Below are 21,836 nucleotides of genomic sequence, written 5' to 3' on the forward strand. Positions count from 1 at the left end.
AACTGGAAGAGGAACAGGAACCAGAGTGTATAAGGAAGGAAGAACTGGAAGAAGCTATAAACAATATTAAACTTGGAAAAGTGGCAGGAGCTTGCGGCAGGAGCGGCTTGGATCCAAATAGATCCAGAAATGATAAAATGGATGGGTGAAAAAGGAGAGGACTGACTATTACAGATATGCAAGGAAGCATGGAGTACAGCGAAAATCCCAGATGACTGGAAGAAAAATATAGTTCTACCAACATACAAAAAAGGACAAGATAATGAATGCGAGAATTATAGAACAATATGCTTGTCATCGGTCGCCTTCAAGGAATACACGAGAATTATAGAGAAGCGTCTAAGATCAGTGATAGAGAAAGAATTGGAAGACGAACACGCTGCATTCAGATCAAACCATCAAACAAACGATAACGTCTACATTATAAGGAATATAATAGAGAGACAATGCCGTAAAGGGGATGAACTATTTCTCATGTTCGTTGATCTGAAGGGGGCATTTGATACAATAAACAGAGAAAGAATGTGGAAATATTGGAAAACTATAATATACCAAAAAAGATGTAACAAGTCATAAAATCTATATACATACAGGGTGCGCCAAACCTCTGGTTTTCTTTGATTAGGGCTAAATTATGGGATATACAAAAAAATGATTTGAATATAATTAATGTATATCGAAACCGTCTATAATTTAAAATTATTTTCGAATATACAGGGTGAGTCAGAACGACGGTACGAACCAAAGTTTTGTTTTTTTAAATGGAACACCCTATATATTAAATCATTTTTGAATATATTTTTTAAAAATATTAAGAATTTGTATAAGGTAATATAGGCCTAAAGTTAACAATTTTCGAAATATTTACACTTTTATTGAGAAAAATGGTAATATTCAAAGGGCTGTGAATTAGGCTTTCAAGGTAATAAAAATTTAAGTGATATGCCAAAGTTTTCTTAGTATACTATTTGACATATAGCCATAGAGTATACAGTGTGATCACTATTTGCAAATACAAAATTTTCTCATTTTTTTTAAATAGGACACCCTCTATATGAGTATTGCCTTTTGTAGTAAATATTACAACCTTTCTTTTGGTATAAGGTTGTATGCACCTAGCATGTTTCGTTTTGTAGATATTTAAAAAAAAACTATAGATTTTAAGTTTTTGCGGATTTTTTATTAAAAAAATTTTTGCAGAAAAAATAATTATAATCTGGTTTTAGAAACATACATTAAAATATCAAATATGAAAATAAAAACGTAATTAAAGATTAAAATAAATCGTATACTAGTACAATTCAATTGAATTTAATAAATTAAAATTATTTTACAAAAAATATTTTACTATACCAATGAATGCATAAATTAGTTACTAAATTAAATAAACAACCAAATTTGATATCTACCCTAGAATTTTTTCTACCACAGAATCTTTCCTGTACCAAATTAATTGTTAGTTAGTATATTGTATTTACGAGTAAAATCAGTTAAACTTTTAATTTACCTACCTCTTAAATTTACTTACATCTTGAAAACATAATTATAAAGCATGCTTTGAAGCAAATGAATGTTAAATGTATAAGCCAAATTATTTATTAATATAAATAGTATTAACTGGTGTCACAAAAGCTGGTAATACTTTTGTAGTTGAAATTTTTGTAACAATTTTTTATATTTTAAATTTTAATTTTTCAACCGAACAATTGGTGGATATGACATTTGTTTTGGGCGAAACCATTAGAAATTATTACCAACTTTTGTGACAACTACATATTATTATGTAGATACTATTTACTTAATAATATACTTCTATAACGTTCATTTGTTTCAAAGCATACTTTATACTACGTTCTCAAGATGTAGGTAAATTAAAAAGTTACAAACTGATATTCAATTTAACTAACAAAATTAGGTACAATAAAGTTACTAGGGTAGAAAAATTTCTAGGGTAGATATCAAATTTGGTTGTTTATTTAATTTAGTAACTAATTTATGCATTCATTAATATGGCAAAATATTTTTTGTAAAATAATTTTAAGTTATTAAATTCAATTGAATTGTACTAGTATACGATTTATTTTAATCTTTAATTACGTTTTTATTTTCATATTTGATATTTTAATGTATGTTTCTAGAACCAGATTATAATTATTTTTTTTGCAAAAAAATTTTTTAATAAAAAATCCGCAAAAACGTAAAATCTATAGTTTTTTTTAAATATCTACAAAACTAAACATGCTAGGTGCATACAACCTTATACCAAAAGAAAGGTTGTAATATTTACTACAAAAGGCAATACTCATATATAGGGTGTCCCATTAAAAAAATGAGAAAATGTTGTATTTGCAAATAGTGATCACACTGTATACTTTATGGCTATATGTCAAATATGTTAATTTATTTAAGAATAACAGTATACTAAAAAAGTTTGGCATATCATTTAAATTTTTATTACCTTAAAAGCCTAATTCACAGCCCTTTGAATATTACCATTTTTCTCAATAAAAGTGTACAAATTTCGAAAATTGTTAACTTTAGGCCTATAATACGTTATATAAATTCTTAATATTTTTATAAAATATATTTAAAAATGATTTAATATATAGGGTGTTCCATTTAAAAAAACAAAACTTTGGTTCGTACCATCGTTCTTATTCACCCTTTATTATCAAAAATAATTTTAAATTAGAGACGGCTTCGATATACATAAATTTTGTTAAAAACATTTTTTGTATATCCCGTAATTTACAGGGGCGCACCCTGTATATGGAAGTAGAAGGAAAAGTACACATAAATGGAGAAAGATCAGGCACTTTTAAATGGGATAAGGGAATTAAACAAGGAGATGGACTAAGCCCCTTTTGTTTATAATAGTTATGGATACTTTAATCAAAAATACCAAAGATCAAACAAGAAACCTTTAATATATAGTAGGATATAAAAACTTAAATGCAATAAAGATCAACTCCCTTCTATACGCTGATGATATAGTTTTAATCGCAGACACTGTAGAGAAAATGAAGAAACCAATAGATATTTGGCAAAAAGAGATACAGAATTTAAACATAGAAATGAATCTCAACAAAATAAAACTCATGAAAATAAATGAAGATGAGAAAAAAGAAAGGAATACTTTCTGTAAGGGAACAAGTAATAGAACACGTATCTACTTTTGAATATTGGGGAAATATAATAACAGATGATGGGAAGACGGACTTGGCAATAAGTAATAAACTGAAAAAGGCAACTAACGTGTATAACTCTTTAAATAATACAATTTTTGGAAAGTCAGAAATAAACAACAAATCTAAACTCAGAGTATATAACAGCATAGTAAATCCGATAATGACATATGGGGCGGAAACATGGATTGTGCAAAAGAAACATGAATCAATGATAAACGCGACCCAGATGAAATACATGAGAAGAATAGCTGGAGTTACGACGTGTGATAGATTTAGAAATGAGGATATAAAAAGAGAGCTGGAACAAGGACCGATAATAAGGAAGATCGAAAAAAAAAACAATTAAGCCGGTTTGGACACATACAACGAATGGAGCAAAAAATACTTACAAAGAAGGTACATGAAGCCAAAATGTGAAACAAAAGGAAAAAGGGAAGGCCGAGGAAGACATGGATGGACCAGATCCAGGATATAGGTGAAAGGAGACGTATGAGTATGAGGGATATGAAGAACCTTGCCACCCTTAGAAGTGATTGAAAGAAATGGGTAAAAGGTGGAACCCGATATCTGTCGCCCTAAAGGGCACTAAGGATTCTGAGAAAAAAGAAGAAGAAGTTATTTCTTTGAGGTTTCGATATACTCACAAATTGTATCTTCTTGACTATCTTGACGTTCATTATTCTACTCCACTATTCTGGTCATCACTCTCTGAAAATCTTCAATATGTTTGGATAATATCTCAGTGGCATGCGCATATCTAATGTTGTTAATGGGAATTACATTTACCTTAATTGCAGCTCTTTCACCGTCAAGAGCTTTTTCCAGGATCTCTTTCGAGTAAACATTAAAAATAATTGGCCCCTCTCTCACCCACGTCTAATGTTAATTTTGTCTAACAGCTGGAGGTTAACATGTACATTGCTCGCAGCTTATAGTCTAACTTCCATATTATTTAATTTATGATGCAGAGGTAATTGTAGTCTATCTTCTTTGATTTCGGAACATTAATTAATATTGTTCATGTACTTTATCGAATGCTTTAATGTAATGTAATAAAATATGCATATGTATACATCTTTATTGAGTCCAGACACCTTTGTATCAGTATATCAAGTGAAAAAATAGCTTCATGCGTTCCTAGACCTTTGTCAAACTCACAATTATGTATCATTATGTCCATTTTCTGATATATTTGGTTACGGATAACTTTTAGTAGTAACTTTAGCACATAATACATCAAGCTAATGGTGACATCAATTTTGCGAAACCGAATTTGCCAACCACGCGATTTTTTACTCATAGACTGGGAAAGTGAGCTGCGTTTAGATCGTCCTAAGACAGGTTAGTTTGACCATACTGATGACTTGTCGGATGACGATGTCGGTAGTAATCCTCAGCACAAGAGGAACCGCAGTTTGGCTTATGACGTGGCTTACGACTAAACGATTCTAAGACCGCATATTTTCGACCGTAAGATGAGAATATATCTTAAGGTTACGGGAGCAGAAAGGCTCAATAAAATGTGACTTTACAGTCAATTGCAATTTGTTACTATTACTGGACGAGCATTCCGTTGAGATTATCGGTTTACGATGGGATCGAAGAACGACATACGGAAGTGAAACATGGACATTGCGAAATAAAGAAATCAATTAACTCAGCATGGGAGCTCAAAATCCTGCAAGTTATTATTATTATTATTACAAAATAAGTAAGGGCAGATTAGCAAGCTCCTATTATGCCCAAAAACAGGAAAACTTTTCATTATAAAATTATTAACAAATTCTAAAGTTATAAGCAAAATGGATAACAAAATTATGGAAACAGTAGACAATGCGGTCCTAAAAATAATAATGTCCTATCCTAAATCAAATAAAGAACAATTAAGTCTATTTTTGAATATGTTTACACTAGGTGCCGATATGGTATCTTGGTCCAAGTTATTCCAGATATTAAATATTCTGTTCTGCAAGAAGTTCACCCTGGATCTTGCTGTTGTCTGTTCCCTCTTTAATTTGTAACGATGGCTTCTTAATCTTTCGTCTTGATTTAGAGTAAACCTGGTATTCAGGTTTCCAGTATTGTATTTTAAAATACGGAAAGATATAATTAGGTCTTAAATACGAAAAGCCAGTCTTGTCGCTTTCTGCTGAACATTTTCAAGTAGGCTTTTATCGCGAATGAGATCTGGATTCCACACTGGCCCGGCAAATTCAAGAATAGGTCTGACGTATATTGTGTATAGTTTACTAACAGAGGTTAAAGATAAACGTGTAAAACGTTTACGGATCAGAAACAGTTTCGAATTTGCATGTTTACACACCGACACTATGTGATCAGACCAATGTAAATCACTATTAATTATATTATCACTCCTAGATCGTTGTGAGACGTTACTGACATGATGAGATGTCCATGAATAAAGTATGGTAGTGATGGATTATTTTTGACGATCAAGTATATTCAAATGGGAAATAAGCCACAATTTTACCTAAAAATGATTTTATTAACGTTTCGACGCCCAAGTCGGGTGTCGTTGTCAAAATACAAAATAATATTAAATAAACAAAAATGTTGTTGCTTAGTAAAAAATTCTTCTAATAATTTATTTAATCTGACTCATTTATATCGGCAATTCAGATACGTATTATACATTTTAAAGTAGACGACTTTAAAAATGATATTGCCAATATTGATGAGTTGCGTTCCTGGGACGACTTTACAAAAAGATAGTTCATTCGATTACATGAAATCAATCCCAACTCAAGAATAGCCGCCACAAAAAATCATAGCATGTGATCTGTCTTTAAAAAGACAACCAAATGCAACGGTGGTACTGAAATTCTCGCGTTAGAGATTCCATAGTAAATCACGAGGGAAAACCAGGAAAAACCTCGTGATACTATCCCGACATCGCAAGTATTTGGGTTTACATTTAGTTTATTCTCAAAACTAATACCAAATTCTGACTTGATATTTTAAATTTTAAATAATACTAAAATACTAAATATGTACTAACTCGATATGTTACTGATTTACTAATTGTGGTATTTTCTTTCTATTGACTTCCTCCTTTAGTATGGGTAACCACACCCTACTGCATTCTACCGAGGAATTTGCGACACAGTTGGTTTCATTTAGCATAATTAGAGCCGCTTCTTTGATTTTTCTCTTTTTACTATCTGCTTCTTTTAGGACTATACTTGAATCTCTCCACTGAACTCTATGTTCATTATCCCATGCGTGTTGACATATTTGAGATCTATCAAATTCTCTATTTTTTATATAAGACTGTTAAATATTCTATATTTTTTATATAATTTTATATAACTATATAAATATATTTAATATATTCTATATTTTTTATATATTTATTTTTTATATAAGGCTCTAATTATGCTAAATGAAACCAATTGTGTCGCAAATTCCTCGGTAGAATGCAGTAGGATGTGGTTACCCATACTAAAGGAGGAAGTCAATAGAAAGAAAATACCACAATTAGTAAATCAGTAACATATCGAGTTAGTACATATTTAGTATTTTAGTATTATTTAAAATTTAAAATATCAAGTCAGAATTTGGTATTAGTTTTGAGAGTAAACTAAATGTAAACCCAAATACTTGCGATGTCGGGATAGTATCACGAGGTTTTTCCTGGTTTTCCCTCGTGATTTACTATGGAATCTCTAACGCGAGAATTTCAGTACCACCGTTGCATTTGGTTGTCTTTTTAAAGACAGATCACATGCTATGATTTTTTGTGGCGGCTATTCTTGAGTTGGGATTGATTTCATGTAATCGAATGAACTATCTTTTTGTAAAGTCGTCCCAGGAACGCAACTCATCAATATTGGCAATATCATTTTTAAAGTCGTCTACTTTAAAATGTATAATACGTGTCTGAATTGCCGATATAAATGAGTCAGATTAAATAAATTATTAGAAGAATTTTTTACTAAGCAACAACATTTTTGTTTATTTAATATTATTTTGTATTTTGACAACGACACCCGACTTGGGCGTCGAAACGTTAATAAAATCATTTTTAGGTAAAATTGTGGCTTATTTCCCATTTGAATATACTTGATTATAAAAATGCCACAAGAAAATAGCTTCAGAACAACATTTTTGACGATATTTAGTACAACGCATTTTTCAATGTTAAGCGGAAGTAACCATTCGGAAGACCATTTGAATATTGCGTCAAGATCGTGTTGAAGAACATGTTGGTTAATAATTGGATTTACAAGTAACTTGGTATTGTCAGCGTAAATCAAAACATTACTGGATACAATGAGCGGACGATCACTAGTTTAGATACAAAACAGTAGTGGCCAAGTAATGATCCTTGTGGGAAATCCGCTCTTGACTGGTTTATCTAGTGAATAGGCTTCCCTAACACGAACTCGGAAGTATCTGTCAGATAGAAAATTTTGAAACCACATTTTTAACTTTCCTCGAATACCAAAGTGATCCAATTTAGTAAGTAGTCGGCGTTTAGGGACACGATCAAGAGCTTTAGAGAAATCTGAGTAGACTACATCAACAGGAAGCCGATTATTTAACGATGACGTCCAGTCTTTTATACAATAAAGAAGGTTTGTGATGGTTGAACGACCCTTGATAAAGCTATGCTGTTGTTGGGGGATGACATTTCCTTGAAGAAGAAACTCAGACATAGCTTCCGAAATAATGGATTCCATGACCTTGCCGACAATAGGAGCTAGGCTTATTGGACGATAATTATTGCAGTCAGGTTTATTTCCTTTCTTAAATATAGGAGTAACCGAAGCCAATTTGCAGGACGAGGGGAGATACCTCTGATTAAAAGAAACATTCATTATGAGAGATATGGGGATGACTAAAGGTTCAGCATATTGTTTAAGGAAAAAGGGTATTAGTCCGTCTAATCCAACAGATGAATTATTGCGTAATTTCCAAAAATAATGTTTAATTTTATCCGGTGTGGACGACATATTATCAAGAGTTGAAAGAAGACGTTGAAACATTATTTGAGAAATGTTATCGTTCGGTTCACCTGTAAAAACCTGGGGAAAAAGTAAAGATAAGCATTCCGAAGATTCATGATTCGAAGAACATAAAGACCCGTCAGCTCTTTGAAGTAGTGGTATAGACAGTATATTATACAGTGCTAGTCAAAAGTCCGTACCCCCCCTCGTATCTTTTGAACGGTTATACATATAATAGTGAAATTTGGAGGGAGGAAATAAACGGACGTACGCTTCTTAACTAGTCATGACAGGTGACGTAATAGTGACAGATGACTTTACAGCGCCACTGTGACAGATCATTTTAAATGGGACCTTATGGCAAGTGACACCTCATTTGAAAGGTTTTGATAATACCTATTGAGTCATACTAATTTTTTTGGGTTTAATTTGATTTTGATTTTGGTGAATAAATAAAATAAATATAACTTTGTAGTTTCGCATTTAATTATTAAAAATTCAAATGTCCGCCCATGATTATTTTGTCAAAAAGTTGACATTTTTCAGCTCTCTAGTAGTTTTTACGTCAACGTCAACCTTTTTGACAAGTAACCATAGGCGGAGGTTTGAATTTTTATTAATTAAATGCGAAACTACAATTTTATATTACTTCATTTATTCATACAAATGAGTTTAAACTCAAACAAAATTAGTATAGCTAAATGGGTATTTTCAATACCTATCAAACGAGGTATCGCTTACCATAGGGTACCATTTAAAATTATCTGTCACAGTGGCGCTGTAAAGTCATCTGTCACTTTTACGTCACCGGTCATGACTAGTTAAGAAGCATACGTCAGTTCATTTCCTTCCTCCAAATTTCACTATTATAAGTATAACCGTTCAAAAGTTACGAGGGGGGGTACGGACTTTTGACTAGCACTGTATATGGTCCTTGCATTGACAGTGTGACATATGAGTGGAGAAGCAGATACATCAATTAATTTAAGACTCTCTTCGGACAGGGAATCATCTTGAGATACATAAAAGTCAATAGATTAAGATGGCAAGTCACGTGGCGTGGTACGGAGTGATGACGACAGACTGATTAGCAATGTGTTTTGGGAAAATCAGACGGTAGAAGACCGACAGGACGGCCTAGAAAAAGGTGGAAAGAGGCAATCAGAGAAGACCTGAAGAAGATGGAAGTGAGACCATGGGAAATAGTAGCACTGGATCGGAACCAATGGAGGACAATAGTAAACGCGGCAAAGACCCACGAAGATTTGAAAAGCCAAAGATAATGGTAATGATGAGATCGATCCTTGTCAGGTGACCAGATCTTTAAATGAACGAACATTTGAATATGGTGGTTCTATAGGGTGTTCTAACTGGTAGAGCAGATTCCAGGTTTGAAACTCCCAGATTTGGGATTTCTAGTGTTGGTTAGAGAGACTTCTGGCATTTATTAAAAAATAAGGCCAGTTTGAAATCCTTTATGATAATAATTTTTAATTTTTAAATATATCTTTTTTTGTTTTTCCTATAATCAAATTTGGTGATACTCGCTAAGTTGCTAATGACATGGTATTGCATCTTTGACGACGTTTACCAAGCTAACTGGAAATACACTTCTATAATACAACAACGAATTAGAAATGGGGGTTTTTGTCAAAATACCGGTTTTCGGTTATACCGGTTTTTTTACTTACGGTTTAACCTGGCGGTTATAACCGGTCAAAAAACCGGTTATTCCAAAAACCGAGGTTAAAACCACTAGGTTAAAACGTTAAATTTGTATTGCACTTTAGTTTGTGATACTCCACATGCCCATTTTTAATATAAACTCCCTAACAGTTTTCGATATTTACAAAAAATATATTTTCATTTTGGAACTTCTAAGGGCACCAACTTGTTTTATGTGCACTTTTGTACTAAGGTAAGTTAGGTTCAATCGATTTATTTTTGGTCCCACAATATATGATTTCATTTCTTAATTACCTTTGTGTTACACCCTTTATAATAAACTAACGAAACGAAAATTTCGGCTGCAAATAATATCAAATAATTGCAAAATAACAATGGTGGTGAAATTAGGTATAAGACTATAAACATAATAAATTATGAAGCAAATTATACTATAATGTGTAGAGGTATATATATGTACATGAATTATAAAAACAAAAATGTAACATCAAAAATGGTAAAACTTATAAAATCAATCTTAAAATTCTAAACTGGATGTATTATTGTCTTCAATTTGTATGTGTATTGTATTTCCAAAAAAAAAATCCTTTTTGCACAACATACACAAAACAATTTTATTATTTTCATTTTTTTTTTAAGTGATTCCAGTGGAATGGTTTTTTTCTCCTGGATTTGTAAATATAAGTTTATTCTCGTTTGTTTAGGTATACAAGCAAGACATACTTATTCTCAAGTTCATCAAAATAGGCAATTCAGCTTATCAGATTTCTTAAACATATTTCAGTGACTACGAGAGTCATTAACGAATATGTATAAACATTAAACAAATCAAGAATTATTGATGAATTTAAACAAACAATATTTTTCCTTCGAATTCCTTATTTTATTCAAAAGTAACTTATCCGGTTTTTCACCGGTTATTACTGTAACAAGAAAAAACCGGTTATAACCGGGAGAAAAAAACAAACACTTAAACTGGTTATTACGAACTAAAAAGCCGGTTTTAGGTTATAAACGGTAGGTTTTTCCCATCCCTATAACAAATACTTAGAACCGAAAAACTTTAGAAAAATTATACTAAACATCGTCCCAGTGTATATGCATTTTTGTAGTTATATCTGCAGAGCTAAGCCGTCGAGACTGCAAAATAGAACATCTAATATTAATTTAAATAATAGCGATTACCAAATCAGTTTAATTACCCTCGCAAATACTGCTGAAAACTTCAAATTCGTTCCAGAATCTAATTCGACCGGAATTGCCGCTTTTCCAGTACTTCAAATGTAATTACAGCAAATGAATTAAGCCAGAAGCTAGATATTAAAGACTGATAAATTCCAGCATAACTAGGAAGTTTGAAAACATCGAGAGAGTGCTTAGTATTGTTGAGGTTTTAATAAGTGCTTTGTTCATTTTTCGACTATGATCTCGTTCCGGGCTAAGACATTAACGGAAATGGGGACCGTGCATTGTGTTTTCTAGTGCTTTATACTTTTTGTTTAGTTAATCAGAAAAATGGACTAGTGAACTTAAACTGTTATGAAAGTTGCTCAAAATTTCAGTTAAAACTAGTTCGCGTACGTTTTTACTTTTCATATTAAGAAAGTATTTCTCGCAAAACGAAAAATCGTATATGGAAATGTTTTTTATTAACACATTGTAGGTACTATACACCATACTCGTAATAGTGCAGTCACTAAAGGTGGATGTGAGCTATTACCTCCGATTTCGTTGAACCTCCATCGATTTGCATGAAAATTGGTGGGTGGTTAGAGGATATCTCAAGGAACAAAGGTTACATGGTGTTAACTTGCGCTTTTACCCTGAGGGTGGATGCCACCCCTCCTCGAGGGTGACAATTATTTTATTAAAATTAACCCCACAATTCGATAAAAGGACAAATTATAAGCAAAATTTGTTATATAAAGTTATTAAAATAAATCAAAACTTTTTGAGTTATTAAAGATCAAAGACTTTAATTTTTCGTGAGAAAAATGCATGTTTTTAATCGATTTTTCATAAATAAGTCAAAAACTAAAAGTTTTTACAAAAAAGTTATTATCAAAATTGAGGCTACTAAAAAATCAAATAAACTCCCTACTCGAAAATCCTTTCGATGTTAACTAAAAGTGAGTTATAGGTAATTGAATGTATATTACTTTCGTCGAGTACCCAAATCTAAGTATTCAAGCCTAAATACCGGGAAAATGATGCATTTTATAATATAAACTTATTAAACGTTTCTCAAAGTTCTTAGAAATATCTATCAAATAGCCCTCGAACAGGTTGATAGCATTAAAATTTATGCACCAAAAATGTTTCAAAATGTATCTTTTAAAAATTTTTCCAAAAAATGTTATTTTTTTTAAGTTATGTATACTTCTTTAGGCACGAGGGTAAATTTTTATTATTACTGGGCGCATGCGCACACTGACAGTATGGTATGAAACGTTATACGGGATCTGATTGGGTGTTAAAATCATCTGTCAATAATTGTTCAAATGGGGATTCTGGATATACAAAATGTTATGTATATTAGTATTTATTGTTGTGAGGACAGAGACAAAAAGGTTTATAATTATTGTAGTGACTTTTTAAATAGTTTTTAAAAGCAACAGGTACGTACCTTATTTTAAATGCAGTAAATCCTCTCAGTAACGGCAATATACAGTCGAACCCGCTTATTAGAATCCCTGTTATAGGAATATCCCGGTTTATGGAATATAAATTCAAGTTCCCGAAACATTTCCATTTACTCCTTAATAAATTTATCTGTTTATTGGAATAGGATCTAACTAGATAATACCGCTTATTAGCATATTTTGCAGGTCAAAGAATATTTTTTTTTACAATTTACTAAAAATTTAAATTATGTTTGGTATTATGGTTTGTCGTCAACGGCCTGTAGTGCTGGATTAGATATTATTAGGGTAATAAATATTTATTACTTTGTTACGAATACCAATTTGATCTTTAGCATGGACAGCATGGCCGACAAATGCATGGGTCATAAAATAATTTTTATTTGTCTACACAAAGGCACTGTTGCCTGTTATAAAATTGTTAGAAGCAGTTTATTTAGAATTCACTCAGAGAGTACCTACTTGTTTACAAGATGTGAATTATGGCTTTGTTAAATTCGAAAAGAAGGGAAAAGAACAAGAATGTAACAATCCATTTCTTAACGCCAATAAAACTTCTATTCAACCAATGGATTAAGGATTAAGGATGACCACACGGATTAACAACGAAAAAGCTATAATTACCAATAATTTCTCAAGAAAAGAAAAAGTAATTTTGTTATATATGCATTTTAATAAGAAAATATTTACATATCCACATATTGCATACATTTCATATTAATTACCTAATGTATTCATTCACATACATGTAATGTAATTTGGTATTTAACACATACATAGATAAGTACTAGTTACACTACTGTATTATTGACGTAAATAGACCTAAAACCATTTACATACACTGATTATGTCTTCTTCTTCTTCAGCCTGTGTTCGTCCACTGCTGGACATAGACCTCTTCCATTTGCTTCCATCGATTTCTACTCTTGGCAATTCTCATCCATTGCTTGCCCGCGACTTGTTTGATATCATCTGCCCACCTCTTCTGCGGTCTGCCTACTCCTCGCCTGTTCTCTCTTGGTCTCCAGTTTGTTAGTCTCTGTGTCCATTTTTCGGGATTATCTCGGGCAACATGTCCGACCCATTGCCACTTGAGCCTTGCTATACGTTCTGCGACATCAGTAATCTTTGTTCTTTCACGAATGTCGCTGATTATGTAGGTACCTACATATATGATATACATATTGGCATAGTATGTAAAACTACACATTGGCATAGTATGTAAATAATATTATTACCTACTATATATTCGGTAACACTTATTTCGATTAGCCACCAATGATCGGTTATTAGAATATCCCGGTTATAAGAATATTTTTTCCTTGCACAAAGGCTATTCCAATAAGCGGGTTCGACTGTAATTCTATCTATGAACGGACTCTACTAATACTACGAAAAAAAGGGGATGTTGAGATTTTTGAGGGGAAGAGCTTTGTTGAAGAATTTTTCAATTCAGTGTTATTTTTTTATAATGTCCTTTGATAATTTGAGTTTTTACAACACCATATTTTTCGGTCAACTTTTGTAATCTTAAACCGTACTTATAAATAGTGACAAATATTTCCTCTTTTATGACATTTTATGACCAGCACACCGACCCTAATTATTTAATCCCTTTTTAGGTAGGTACAATAGGTATTAAATATAGTACTGGGAATTACTATCAACAAGTTGACAAAAATATTTGGCCGACATTAACAGGTAAATTTTTATAAAATGTGCTTTAAAAATATGTGATTGTTTGGCCGCGTCCGTATTATAAAGGTGGCCGTAAATACCAGATAATAAATAAGGGAATCTACATATAATTTGTTTGGTGAATTTTGAAATTGGCCGTTAGTACAGGTGGCCGATTTTGACAGGTGGCCGGTAACACAGATTTTACTGTGTTTCAGTATTGTAATAAAAAATTACAAATTAGGTAAATACCTATTTGGAGGTAGTTAATAGGTAATGCTTTGATTTACATAATTTGATTACCAACAAAAATCTCCATCTAATATATAGCTTTTTTAGTCTATATTTTGTCGTATTTTAATTCCACAAGAATCAAACTTATTTGATTAAACTAACAGAATAAGCTACAAACTGCGAAAAAATTTTAAAACGTTTAGTTGCTAGGTATAACTTCCCACGTTATTCACAATGTCTCGGTAGTTAAATTCTGCGTGGGGCGAGTTCAAAATAATGGTAGGGGAGCCCAAGCGGGGATTTTTGCAGCTACTCGAGCGCGTCAGATTATCATATGGGGAGAAACCTGGTACCTTGCAGATGTACCTCTACCATATATTGGGTCTTAACACAGGGGAATTCGTTAATGGGGGCCCGAAAAAAAAAAATCTATCCTTAAAAAAACTCGAAATTGTCAGATTAAGATAAGGTAAGTAAAGTACATGTAAAAGAGTGTATATTTCAAAAATCTGACGATTTGAACCGGGCGTAAGGAAATGGGTGAGTCCCAAAGTTTCACAAGAAAAAAGGGAATAATTCGCGAAATGAATGACAGATCGAAAAACTAAAAAATATGCGCTCAATATTCTTTAAAGATCTATCGAATGATATCAAACATAACTTCCCACGGAGAGGGGTGGGGGGTAAATTTAATATTTTAAATACGAATCCCGCGATATTTCGCGAAATGAACATCAGATCGAAAAACTGTAAAATACACTAATTTAATATTTTTTTAAAAATGTATCGAATGCCACTAAAAACGATCCCCCACGGAGGTGGGGTGGGGGGTTACTTTAAAATATTAAATAGCAGCCCCCATTTTTTAGTGCTGATTTGGATTCCTTACGAAAAAATAAGTAACTTTTATTCGAAACATTTTTTCGAATTATGCATAGATGGCGTTATAATTGGAAAAAACGATTGTTGGAAATGGAAAATTACATTAAAAAATGGCAAGCGCCCACTAAAACGGAAAACGTTACTAAACTTTTTTTGGTTTTAGGACCTACTCTTCACAACCCAATAAGTCCCCAAAGCGCTCGAGTGACTGCACATTTAGCATACTTTGCTCTCCTACCATAATCTAAACGTGATAGACGCAGGTTCAATTCCCAATGGAAATTTTTATTTCTTTTTTATTTTTTTTATTTTTTTTATACATTTTATGATGGTAAGTATATTTACTATTTTTTTTTTCAGAAAATACGTATTTAGTTAAAATTTTCTCAACAATTTTTCAGAAATAATTTCTTTGGTTTCATTTTTCAATGTGTTTGCGTGTGTTTTATTCTTTTACTTTTTAATTTTTCGTATTGTTTTAATAAAATTTTTTGGAAAGTAGTAAGTATTAAAATTAGTTTAAAATTAGTTTAATAATAGAATTTAACTCCTTACGTGCGTACAAAGTACACACACATTCTTTTTTTTGTAAATATTTCCGTTAATTTTTAAGATATCAGGTTCACCTAAAAACTAATTAAAAGTTGATTCCAAGAGCTATTAAATAATGTTAAATTTAGTCTTTTACACCTCTTACTTTTTTAAAAATTAAAGGTTAAATCGCCCCGGTTACATGGTTCTGGCAGCAAAATTGAAATTTTAAACGTTTCTATCTCGGTTATTTTTTACTCTACAGAAATAGTAAAATGGGTAAAATATTTGGAATAGAAAAAACTAAAATTTAGTTTTATGTCATTTTTTACGTATATTGAATATTTTTGGAGTTATTATCAATAGAAAATGAAAAGTACGATAATTTAAAAAATTCTGATTTTTTTAAATTATACCTTTTTTTTAAATATGTATTCTAAACCGGTCAAAATTGTTAAAATCATTAACTATGTTAACCTAAAGAAATTCTTGTGAGGATGACTACAAATTTTAATTTTTGTGGAAATGGCGTATGTTTTATGTTTCACTTTTTCCTAAAATAATCGAAAGGATTCTCTTATTTTCATCATAACTTGCTTAATTTTGATGCTATTAACTTCTACTGGAGCTAATTTGATAGGTATTCCGAAGTACTTTGACAAGTGTAAAACAAGTATATTCTATAAAATGCATCGTTTTCCCGTTATGTAAGCTAGAATACCTAGATTTGAGTACTTGTGGAAAAAAATATACATTCAATTACCCATAACTCACTTTGAATTAACATTAGTTTAGTTCTTTAAGTGGGGAGTGTATTAAATTTTTTATTTTATTTAATTTTGGTAATAATAACTTTTTTATAGAAGCTTATAGTTTTTGAGTAATACGTGAAAAACAGCTTTAAAACATGCATTTTTTAAGAAAAAATAAAATCTTTGATATTTAATAACTCAAAAAGTATTGATTTATGTTAATAACTTTATATAACAAATTTTGCTTAGAAGTTACCCCTCTATCGATTTCTGGTATTATTTTTAATAAAAAAAATTTCACCCCTGAGAACAGGTGGCATCCACCCCCAGGGTTAAAGCGCAAGTAAAAAAACAGTACAAAATAAAAATGAAAACTGTGGTACTAAATAAAAATATTCTAGGAAATTGATATCTTCGGCGCATCCGACTGAGCATAAGCCCCGTGAAAATTTTTCGACAAGGTTACCACATTACTGTAAAAATGTTTTATGGTAGAATCTGTTAAAATTAGCCATGTGCTAATAAATTTATTATTCTCATGAATTTGAAATATCTAGCGTATCCGGCGTGTCATATGGCCCAATATTTTTGTCCGACAAAATTGTTTTCGCTGTTTATATGATAAAAAACATTGATTAAAATAAAATGCCCAATGTGGTTAAATTTTTTGCTTGCATAAAATTGACAATTTCGCGACAGTTTGACAGACAAACGCCCCACAACCATAATGCGCCAAGCTCCAAATTTGTCCGACTCTACCCAAATAACAAGTACAAAAATTTCGACGATGTGGTTATAAATAATTATTTTATATGTGGGCCCAAGGACTATTACGAAGAATGGTCAAGAAAATTATTGAAGGAGTACAGAAATTCATTACGGCGCTACTTTCGCTTTGTAAGTACTAGTAAGTAGCAGAGACATATTAAATGACTGTCATTTTTTCACGTAAAATCTTTGTAGCACTTCATTTATAATTTTGGTGACTACCAACGAAATATAGGAATAAAGAACAAATATGTAGAGTACATTGTTTCAGTTGTTTTCCCAAAACAGTCACCAGTTTGTTTTCTAATTTAATCAGCTGTAATTAGCGATAACAATTCATATGTTTTGACATACCTCGTATAAGATTAATAAACTTTAATGCTGTATATCTATTATAAAACAGTAAATTCTGTGTACATAAAATGATTAATAATATCGTTTTTGAGAGAGAAGCTTCAGCTTCTGCATCGCTGCGTCTATATCATATCCGAAAATTAATATTCGTCCTATTTCGTTGGTCCATCCGCATCCAGCATCCATTACAAAAGCTGCAATATAAATTTCGTGTTTATTTTCACTAATCTATCTTCTGGGTATCGCAGTCAATTTTATAAATGAGCACACAATAGAAACAAACCCGGACGATTAATGGAAGCTTTTCGAATCGCCAGCTTTTTCCACACAATGCCCAGATAACATTTACATTGTTACGCACAATTACATCTGACCAGATTTTTATCGGTCGGATAATAATCATTAGCGAAAATGTTTTTGACGCGAAACACATTACTGGCTAAGTGTAGCTATCAGTCTTTTTTAGTAATGGCTTCGCAGTTTTCGATCGCTATTCTGACGTGCAGTTTGTTGGCGATCATCGCCGAGGGACTCGAATTATTCGTAAGTCGATTTGTCAAGCTCAATTTTAAATTATCTGGTGATATATTTTATCAAGATTATTTTGAGTAAATATTTATTCTCAATTCTCTGTGTAGGCGTGAGGTTAATTATACAATATTAGAATAATATAGTTAGTGCACATAATACTTTTTTTGCACGATTGATCATTTTTGACTGTTTACCGTGACAGATTTTACGTCAGTAGGTGACATTTACTAGCAACTCGACGGTAAGTAATCCAACTCGACGGTAAGTACTCCAACTCGACGGTAAGTAATTCACTTACCGTCGAGTTAAAAAATCTCTTAATTTTAATTTATTTTTTGAAAGAATAAAGAAAACTAACGAATTATTTATTAAATTATGGTAACTTATGGTACAATTTGTTAAATTATTTAATGAAATCCCACTTGTTTGGGCTGCGGTTTCACTTCTAACAGAAACTCCTGCAGAATCGCATACATTAGTAGTATCCAACATTTTTTCTCTTCAAATACGCGATCAAAGTTGAAAACTTGGAAACATCAATGCCATCATAAAGAAAAACGGTGGATTTAATCATTGAATATTCTGCCCAGAGGCTTCCAGGAGCTTTCAACTGCATATGTCTTTGAACGAAACATGCCAATAGAGTATTTTCTTAGATTCTTAAATTCTTGCCTTCGCACCATTTTTTAAAACTTTGGTAGGTATTTTGATAACGGATTTTGGATTTTTCGGGAATAATTGCGGAACACCCTTCTTCCCAAGCCCGTTCAATTTCTTCAAATTCACTTTCGCTCATATTTTAATTTATAATAATCAAAATTGTACTTAAAATTATTGACAACTAAATAAAAACTCAATTCTCCATGCATTGTTGTCATGCACCCTAGTTACTACCTAACAACCAAAGTATCTATCTTGATAAAATAAATGAAACTAGTCAATATGACGAAAATGTTTAATTTTATAATTTATAATGGTATCAATCGTGCAAAAAACGTTATAAGCATGTCGAACGTTAAGGGTAACCGATCTCGGACAATAATTGGAGTCGTCGCTCCGCTCCTCCTCCAAACAATTGTCTTCGATCGGTATAAAACCCTTACCGTTCTCCATACTTAATATACTATAGTGTAACATACGGTGTAGCCAAGTTAGAAAAGGAGCAAATTAACTTGGGAAAGGGTCACTACAGGAGCAACGCGAAGAGTTTGTGACAATAATGTTAAAATTTCATTTCATTTTCAGACACTTTTATATTTTTGTTTGAAACGTTTAGACGTTTGGAATGTCTCTCCTCAGGGAGCTGTAGATTCCTCGTATGGATGTCCTAGTTGTTGCCTTGAGTCCTTGAGGTCTTTTAACATTATTGTTTTACAGTTTATTTTTGTGGTAGCGGTGGCTTGCTAAATTAAATGGTTTTTTGAAGATATTCTTCTTTAGCGGCGAATCGATTGAGGGTAAAATTGTACATTTACCGCGCGCCTGCGCACACTGACAGTATGTAGTTCATTGCTAATCTTTCAAGATAGGTATGTATGTATCTGTAACCGTGCGAATAAGTCATTAAAAGAATATATTAGTGGTTTTAGGAAATGTATTATTTATTATAATACTTGTGTTTTTGGATTAATAAAATATTATGTAAGCTTAACATTTTTACACTATATGTCGCCGTGTTGTGTAATTATATCCGAAACTTACATGTCTATCTCTAATGCCTCGATGGAGTAGTTAGAAATGCGTTAGCACTGAGATTGGAAGGTTGCGGGTTCAATTCCCGGGCGATTCATATTTTTTTTTTATTTTTGGTTGTTTTAATAAAAATTTTTTGAAAGTGGTAGATAAGAAAGTAAGTTTGATTTTTAAATAAAATACAAATAACCTTTTAAGTATATTTACTTCGTTTAAATTACCTATTATATAATAGAAGAATATCTTCTTACGTACGTACATAGTACACACACATTCTTTTTTTCCATTACTACTGTACAACACGTACATTGTGCATCGTACAACTTATTTTCTTCTCCCTTTTAGTCAATTAAGGCGTGGATGTATTAATTATACAGCTTTCCGATCGTTCTATGATCATACAGCGTGACAACTGTACTTTATCAAAGCACAAGAGACCGTGCATTTTGAATTCCACAGGCCACACCTGTATGTTGTTTAACCAATCCTTTTACCAACCGTCACCCATAATTTACTGACAACTTCTGGCAATTCGTATTTATGCTGAAGGGATCTTGTCGTGTAATGTTACATTCGTCCTGCTCTATGACCGTAGTAGCAGTTTAGCTCTATTCCTTACCTTGTTTAAGGCGTGTTAAATATCAATGTTCCAGTTGAGAGTCCTAGTTCCAGTAGTCTACCTAGGGGTCTACTTTAGCAGGACCCTCAACTGGAACATAGACATCCAACACACCTTAAACAATGTAAGGAATAGAGCTAAACTCCTAGGAGCGCTGTCTGGAATGGAATGTCGGGTGGTACATCAAGCCAAGACTCTCATTCACACATATAAAACATACATAAGGCCAATTATCGACTACAGGAATATTCTCTATGCCTCAATCAACCGTCCACATAATAATAACATCCTGGCCTGTGAGCGAAAAATACTCAGAAAATGCCTCAAGAAGCATTGGAGATATCCGTCGGTGTTAGTACATCCACTCGCAAAAATAATCCCTATCAACGAGAGAATCCGTTCTCTCAGCCACAAATACGTCTCGCGCATGATGAATGGTAACAACCATAGAGTAAAAGATGTTCTAACAAACCCTTGCAATCGGCAAGGTCACATACTGACCAGGTTTCCCAAAAACAAAGTTCCATTCCCTCCAGCCAATCTTCTACAATTGGTCAGAAACGAATTTCCTGATGAGTATTATGATATCCTAGAACAAATCCCCCTAACATATTGCAGATAACTTAAACTGCACCCCTAAACGCTGAATCCAAGAGCCGTTCTTCAGTAGTGGCAGCATTGAATCCCTCCTGGCTGGTTTGAGCAAGTTTACGGCAGTATCTTCTCCTTTACCTCTTACAGCTTCTCTGCTAAACTAACCTCCACCTTCTAAACCCCTGTTTCACTAGCAATTTTGCTCCATTCACATCAACCTAACACTCACAAACAAGCTTACTTTCATCGTACTTACACTCCCAAAAAGAAGTTCCCAGCACCCTGAAGAAGACAAGGCCTAAACGGGGTAAAAATAATGATTTCGATTCGATCGGAAGGCTGTATGATGAGTGTCTCTAAGCCTTTATCAGTTTGAGGTTCGTGTGCGAAAAGCTCAGGAATCTGCTCAGGTGTTTTATTGGGGACATAATTTATAACTACATCTTCTGTATAGTAACACCGTTCGATTTAGCTTCTAGTGGTAAACTTGGGTTCTTACTTTCATTCTTTTTAAAGTGTAATGGAGGTGCTATTACAATTACTGCAAACTCTTGTCTGTTTTCAGCTGTTCTTAATAGATGTTCAAAATTTAGCTCTGTCCATTGTAGAATGTTTCCTAGGCACGATAGTCTTTTCTTTCCCAGTCTTCTATTTTCCTTGGTCTTTTCTCTCACTATTAGTTGAACATCATATCGGTACTATTATTTCTCAGTATA

At 32.4% G+C, this 21,836-nt stretch overlaps 1 protein-coding gene across 1 annotated transcript in view; it reads left to right on the forward strand.

Annotated features, from left to right (window-relative positions):
* Positions 1-18,125: 18,125 nt before the first annotated feature.
* LOC126880518 (uncharacterized) overlaps positions 18,126-21,836 on the forward strand; it is a 152,708-nt gene continuing 148,997 nt past the window's right edge. The window contains exon 1 of the mRNA XM_050644416.1: positions 18,126-18,227. Within this exon, the coding sequence (XP_050500373.1) occupies positions 18,153-18,227 (75 nt within the window). The 5' untranslated portion in view covers positions 18,126-18,152. The remainder of the gene's footprint in view (positions 18,228-21,836) is intronic.

Source organism: Diabrotica virgifera, chromosome 2, assembly GCF_917563875.1.
Source record: "Diabrotica virgifera virgifera chromosome 2, PGI_DIABVI_V3a".
NCBI classification, from domain to species: domain Eukaryota; kingdom Metazoa; phylum Arthropoda; class Insecta; order Coleoptera; family Chrysomelidae; genus Diabrotica; species Diabrotica virgifera.